Source organism: Galeopterus variegatus, unplaced genomic scaffold (assembly GCF_000696425.1).
Source record: "Galeopterus variegatus unplaced genomic scaffold, G_variegatus-3.0.2 Scaffold14012, whole genome shotgun sequence".
Lineage (NCBI taxonomy): Eukaryota > Metazoa > Chordata > Mammalia > Dermoptera > Cynocephalidae > Galeopterus > Galeopterus variegatus.
The window spans coordinates 21,402-28,635 of NW_007740123.1; the positions used below are offsets into that span (position 1 = coordinate 21,402).

Consider the following 7,234-nt stretch of genomic DNA (forward strand, 5'->3'; position numbering starts at 1 on the left):
GATCAGCTTGCCCCAGTCACAGGGCTGGTCGGAGGTGGAGCTGGGAACGCAGTTGCGGCTGTCTGGCTTCCTTGGGCCTGCTCTTCTTCACCTTGAGGGTGTCGCCGGCCTAGTGGGAGGGGGGCTCCAGCTGGCAGGAGAGCTTGTAGCTGCAGGACAGAGAGGCAGCTGCGAGTCTACAGGGAGCCACACCTCAGCTCTCCCTCCCAGTGCCTGCCTCGTAACTGGAGTCCTGGTGCCCCAGTGGTCACCATGCAACAGGGTCTGTGGCTGACCAGACAGCCACGGCCCCAGGCTCTCTGCAGCTGCCACCAGAAAGAGTACCCTATGCCCTGACTATCATCAAATTCCTGCAAGGCCCCTACCTCTCGTTGTCACTGAGCCACTCAGTGGAGGTAAACCAGTGTCCCAATTCTTTGTCCTTCTCGATGTGGTAATTGTTGGCTGCCACCTAGAGGAGCTGGATTTCTCTGAGGACTTTAATTTCCTGGGGCCACAGTAAAACACAGGATGCTGAGAGGGCCTGGGTGGGAGATGCTAAAGGGACCTTGCGGGGGAGGGATGGAGCAGGGAGCTGGTTTGCAGACCTTTCTCTTAAGTGATACCCTCCTCTCCTTCTGCCCCATCCATGCCCCAAGAAGTTCTCAGAGTTGGGTTCCAACAGCCTGTCCCCCAGAAATGTGTCCTTGATTGCTGTCCACTTCCCACACCCTCCAGAGGGATGGGATGCCCCCCTCCATCTATCAAATCTTCCTAATAAGTCAGAGTTGCAGGCGATGCAGGCAGGAAGTGTCCTGCCTGGGTGAGAGGGGCCGTCCGTCTCTGACATCCACATCTCCACGCTCCCTTGAGCGAGGGCCCCAGCTATTCACCTTCCGCCTTTTCTGGGTGTTGAACGCCTTTCCCTGAAAGAGTGATGGTCTGAGTCTCTCAGAAAGGCAACCTAGCCCATTTCTAGCCCCACCCACACCCGTTCCCGTGCTGCACTAAGGCCAGGGCCACCTGGGTCAGGGGGTTTGCACAAAACAGGGCTTGCACCTAGGTCACACTCTGAGCTCTGGAGAAGGATGACATTGGAGCTGAGGATCGAGGATCTTCTGTCTCAACCCTCCCTGATGACAGGTGAGGACACTGAAACCTCTGATCAAAAGGGGCTGCTGGCCACTCCCAAGCTGCCTGCCATCAGAGGGGCCGGATTTCACTCTCTTCCCTTGGCAAGCAACTAAGGGAGAGGCTGAGTCAAGCTGAGCTCTGCATCTTGTCAACTTGGAGAACAGGGACTGGGGGCTTATATGCAGGCTCCACCACTCACGGGTGAGAAGGGCGTGACACCCCCAGCACACGGGCAGCCATGAGGTCTCATGAGTGGAGGTGTGCTGAGTGCTGAGTTCTAAGGGCTCTCCCCTCCGCAGCCTCAGGATCCTGGCCCCCGAGCTGCCCGTTCCCAGGCTCACTCACATCCACGTAGTCGTCCATCGCAGCATCTAACATCACCAGGTCGCTGAGATAGGTTCCCAGGAAGGGAACGATACCCTGTGACATTGGGGTGGTAGTGGTGATGAGCACTAGCTCTGGGGTGTCCACACTTGGCTTATTCTATAAAAATCTCATCAACCTCATCTTTCTGGACCCCGCCCTAGCCAGGTTTTCCACTTGGAGCCACAGAGAAACCTCGGGCACCTCCCCTCCGTGGCCACACTGCTCTCTCCCAAGCTGGCGTCCAAAGACACCGTTTACCCCCTAGCTACCTCTGTGGTGAAAGTTTCATGTCACAGTGGTTATGTGGTTCCTGCCACACCTCACTCTGTAATCCCCTCTGAGCCAGCTCTTCCAGGTCCTGGACGTGGTGTCTCTAATGAAGGCATCCCAGACGCTGTGGCCACAGGAAGGCAGGCCCCTTAGGGCGGAAGCTCTCTCCTCTTTTGATTTGGAGGCTTCCAGCTGGAAGTGAGGGGTCCCTGTCATCTACTCCCTAGAGCCCCTGCCAGTCACAGACACACTCACCTTTTTCTGCTGCCGCTGCCTCATCTGGGCTCTCTGATGGTTCATCTCCAAGGTGGCCAACTTGACGGTCCCCATCTGGCAGGGTCAGGGACAAGGTTAGTGCTATGTCCAAATGAACGTCCCCTCCAAAGTTCATGTTGAAACATGATACTCACTGTAACTGTATTAAGAGGGTGGAAGATTCTACAACACTGTTTGAAAGGTGGGGCCCTGTAAGAGGTGACTGGACTAGGATTACTCTGCCCTCATGAATGAAAGAATTCGTTCCTGGGTTATCATGGAAATGGAATGGCGGCTTCCTAAAGAGTGCGTGGAAATATGCTCTTGCCCCCTTGCCATCTGATACGCTGTGCCACCTCCTAACTCTGCAGAGAGTCCCCTCTCCCCCCTGGAGTAAGACCCTCACTAGATGTACCCCCTCTGCTTGGACTTCCCACCCTCCTAAACTGTAAGAAAAAAAGCTCTGTTTCTTTAAAAATGACCCAATTTTAGGTGTTCTGTTATAAGCAACAGAAAACTGTAAGATAGTGAAAGAGACTGTCTTCCCCTCACCCATTTCCACCCCTGTGCCTGACCTTCAACTCTGGATATGTGACTCGTGAGCTGGTGTAGTGCCACCACCTCCTCTGGCGGCTCTGGTTCCAGAGTTGATGCCAGCTGTGACACTCTCCAGTGCGTGGTCTTGGGCGTGCACCCTGGCCACCCATCCCTGTTTCTTCATCTGGAGAGGATCCTCTGAGAACTCCTACTACCATCCTCGACACTGTCCCCAGCACCCCTGGAGGAAGAGGCAGACACAGGCACGCACCATGAGCCTCGTTAACCTCATCACCACTCTGTGAGGCCTGCACTACAGGCTTGTCATCCCTAGGGTTTCCCTGTGAGAAAACAGAAGCCAGAGGTGGGGGTGTGCCTTGCCCAGGGCTTCGCGGGAGAAGCTGACTCCTCCCCAGCAAGTGGAGGCCGGGACCCAGCTGCCTTCCCCCCACCCACCAGCACCAGCACTGGCGAGGGGCTCGGCTTGTGGGCTCTCTGTGAGCCTCCAGGTTCCCAGTCAGGCCCAGCCTTGGTGAAGGAGTGACAGCGTGCTCTGAGGAGCCTGGTTTAGGGGCTCCTGCCCACCCCAGCACCACTGATATCTGTGCACCCAGCGCTGGGTTTGAGGCCACGTCAAAGGCTTCACCTCCCCAGGAATGCACCGAGAGAGTTCCCTGCACAGAACCCTCTCTTCCTCCGCTCAGGATGGGGTCTCCCGAGACAGCAGGGCAGAGGATTCCCGGAGCACTGGCCGGCGACAGTTTCTGACTCCTTTATGTGGGAAGTTCTATGATCTGGTCAGGAAGGATCTTGTAGAAATGTGTGAGTCCCTTAGGTACTTCTCATGACTCATCTGGCGCACACGTCCCTGCTAACGTGGCACAGGGGTGAGAATCCTGGGGCTGTGATTGATTAGTACTGTCTGCACAGGGCACAGTGGGGACTAGCAGCAATCACATGCTTCTGCCCCAATTGCACCTTGGGCCCCAAAACTGTGCTGTCCATTTGATGATCCGGCCCGCCGGTTTTCTCCGCTGCACACGTCCCTGGTGCAGGCGGGTGTCCCCACCCCACGGAGGTGCCATGCAGTCAGCAGCAGCAGAGGCCTGGCTTCCTCAAAACTGCTGGGCTAGTTTGCCGAAGGAAGCCCTGCCTAGCGCACCCACCAACCGCCTGAAGAAAGCCACGTGCCGACAGGATGGAGCAGTGTGCGAAGTGGACACCGGCTGCTTCTGCAGCTCCTCTGCCCTCCTGCACAGCCCGGCTGCCATCACTGCGTCCCATCACCAGGGGGCTCCTGCCACATTCTCCACCTGCCCACGGCAGACACATCCTTCTCCTGCTAGTCCACGCAAGATGGGACTGAAATTTTCCTGTCAACTTTCAGTGAGAAAGCAAAACGCAGAACAACAACACAAAACAACTCACCTCTGCCTATGTCCCCAAACACCTGCCCCCATCTCCCAGCCTCTACTTTACCTTTTTNAAACTATGGGAGCCTTTTCTGTGAAGGGGAAAGAAAGAAAGATTAATTTGGGAATAATGGGCGACGTGTAAGTTCAAGCTTTTTTGTTTGTTTGTTCGTTTGTATGCTTGTTTTTTTGAGACTGCAAACAATCCAAACTGCCTTGAGGAGAGTTGTCAGCTGGCTTCCTCTGAGTCCTATGGGCTCCGGGGCCCTGGGAGAGGGGCTCTCATGTTGGTCACCTGGGCCCCGTCCACATTTCAACTGAGAAGCTCTGTGTTACAGTTTAGATGTGAGTATGACGAGGTCTTATTGTGTATAGCAAACACTTGAAATTGCCAGTTTGGTAAAACCCTGTGCCTGACACTTAATGAAAGAAGAAAACAAAGCAAAATGAAACTTTAGCTTGTGGTAAGAAATCCTGGGCTAAGTTCCCAGGGAGTCTTAGAGACCCTAGTCATGAGCCCATTCTTGCCTCAGTGCCTCTGACCTCCCAGTCCCTGCCAGGGTCATTAAGGGGGCAATGCCCAAACCTGTGGGAGGTCCCTGGTCCACCCCCGTGCTCCTACCGAAAGAGGCCCACCCACCTGGAAACTTTTCTCCATGTCCTTCTCATTCGATGGATCGGTGTGCTCTGCAGAGCGGAGAGGATGGCGTGGACCGAGGAGAAGTTCCTGAGGACCAAGCATTCCTGGGGAGGAAAGAGAATGAACCAGGAGGTGGAGAGTTGGAGCCCACCTGCTCCAGCTTCAGCCCCTCGGCTGACATCTCCCCTTTTGGATGAGGCAGAGGCCCGGGCAGCCATGGGAGGGCACAGCTGGAACCCAACGAGCAGAACTCACAGAGGGAGGATATTAGCTCAACCCAAGAGCCCAGATAGGAAGTGAGCCTCCACCACCAGGACATGAGGGTCAAGGCCAGAGTGCCCTGACAGGAAAGGCCCAGGGATTGTGAAGGGACTTAACCACACACGACTACCCTGATGATGGTGGTTGTAAATAAAAGGCAGTTCCCAAGTCTGCAGAGAGGGGATCCCCTGGGTCCTCCCACGGCTTACCCTGGCCACCTTGATCCAGTGCTCCAGCACCCTGGCTCTGTCCTGGGCCTTCATGCTGTAATCTCCAAGGCAGGTGGTGATGACGCAATTGGCCACATTGTTAAATTGGGCGACGGTGGCACGAACGGTGGGTGCCAGGTGCTCCTTTCCCTTCTTGGTGCGTTGGGACCAGATGGAGCCCAGGCAGTCATAGGGCGCCACCTCCCTAAACAGCTCCTGGAGAGGAAGAGTGTGTCACACAGGCTACTCTTGTGAAAGAGTTTGGATCTGACTATGTGCCCACTAAAGGCACCCAAGAGCTAATAGTGGCAGGCAAGGAACGAGTGGCATTGTCAGGCAGGCCGTTCTCACTAACTCCAAGCACTAGAAAATGGCTCGGGTGTGCTCATCTTGAGGCTGCATCCAGTGTGCATCCTGATCAGCCCTTTGTTCTATTTCCTTACTCAGATGTGCACTGCCTGTGGCAGCTATAACTACGGGTTCTCTTTGGGCGTCTGCTAGGGAATCTAGTATGTATCAGGTCCTAAGAAGTGCTGAGGTTGCTGAGGTCACATGGGAGGATGGGTGGGTAACTCCTGAACCCACCTGCCCCTCAGTGAGCACCCTCCATCACCAGATAAGCCAGGCCCCCATGCTGCTTTCTCTGTGTCCCATCTCATTTTAGCTTCGGTCCCTCTGCAACTGGTACTGTTGATGTCTCAACTCGACTGTTGACATGTGGACAGGGAAGGCTTTGGGATGAAGAAACTCATCCAGGTCACATCATTGGTAAGATGTGGAGCTGGTATTGGACCCAGATCACTGGACTCTGGTGAGTAGTGGCTTGTCTGGGACACCAGGTGCAAGAAGGACAGCCTGTCTAGGCAACCCCCCGCCCCCCGCAGAGGCGAGCTGCTCACCATGTCCATCAGAGTCAGCTGCTCTGCCAGCAGCTTAGGAGGGAATGCCCTGATGTCCCACGTGTCTACACGGGGCCGGTTCATTGTTGCCACAGGAGAGGGGCACAAGGGCTTTGAAGGTTCCTCTAGCTTCAGTCCTCTCACATGTGGTGGCTCTTCTCCTGGCACTGGTGCTGGCACTGAAGCTGGTGGTGGACTCAGTTGTACAGGTGACTCTGAGTGCAGGGCAGGCCCCAGCTCTACCGGAGGTGCTGGCACTGGCTCTTGAGCTTTCCTGGGAAGTGCCTGTGGCTCTGGACATGAAGCAGGAGCAGGAAAAAAAAAATGTTCACCAGCATCAGTCATTTCCCACTGGCCTTTCCAAACACAGAAAGGATCTGACTGCATTAAAGGGAGTTCTAGCCCCAAAGCACCACCCCTGGTAATTCTTCCAGACTGCGGTCCCTTCACCATCTGTTTCTGCCTCAAAGAGCTCTGGATGCCTCAGGTTGGTAAGTAGAACATACACAAGGGCACCCGTGTCCAATCCAGGCCGGCTGACCTGCACATGGTCGATCTTAACTTTCAACGATGGAAAGTGAAGGGGCTGATGAAAATCTGTGCAGAAACGCTCCGGCATAGTGACCACAGTGTGACAGATGGTGCTGGAAGTGTGAGAGTGGGCAGCAAAGTCAGAGGCTGGCCTTTCCTTCCATGCTATGCTCCCAGGGCATGCTTGTGTGGCTCTGGGCCCCTGAGCCTGCCACTGCCTGTCTGGAGGATACGCCCCCCACTGAAGCCCTGTGCGGCTGTCCTGACAGTGGCAGACCTGGCCATTAGACAGGACAAGTACAGACCCTTGTGAGCCTCACCCTTACACTCACATGGGTTTTCTGAAGGGACGGGACACCCACCTATGTGCACCTGTGAACTAAGGACCAAGGCCCCAGGCAGATTTGTGGGCAGGTTGCTCATAATAACTTCAGGCCTGAGGCCCTGTTGTCTGGGTCAGGAGGGACAGAGGTGGGATGGAGGACGGGCAGAGCTAGGATGCCACTGTCCTGGGGACGTGTCTCTCGAGAGCTGGCGGTGAGCCCCAGACTCCCCCTGCTTTGCAGAGAGCCTGTGCCCCTATCCACAGCTCTGTTTGACTCCTTTTCACTTGCAGGGAAAGCCCACAGACCTCAGCGCCCTCGTGTGAATTACAAGTTGTCTCAGATTCACAGCTTTGTCAGTCCCTCCCCAGCCACGGTCCATATGTCCCCCCGCACTCTGGGGTACAGTGAGCTCTCT

The 7,234-nt window shown here is 55.5% G+C and overlaps 1 protein-coding gene across 1 annotated transcript; it reads right to left on the reverse strand.

Moving 5' to 3' along the window:
• Nucleotides 1-2: 2 nt before the first annotated feature.
• LOC103581819 (ral-GDS-related protein-like) lies at nucleotides 3-6,916 on the reverse strand. The gene is made up of 9 exons (XM_008563562.1): nucleotides 6,771-6,916; nucleotides 6,413-6,606; nucleotides 5,963-6,147; nucleotides 5,064-5,279; nucleotides 4,594-4,697; nucleotides 3,712-3,814; nucleotides 2,005-2,079; nucleotides 1,459-1,533; nucleotides 3-149 (listed from the first exon to the last, which is right to left on the reverse strand). Exons 1-9 carry the CDS (start codon nucleotides 6,914-6,916, stop codon nucleotides 3-5), a joined length of 1,245 nt encoding a protein of 414 aa, XP_008561784.1.
• Nucleotides 6,917-7,234: the final 318 nt, after the last annotated feature.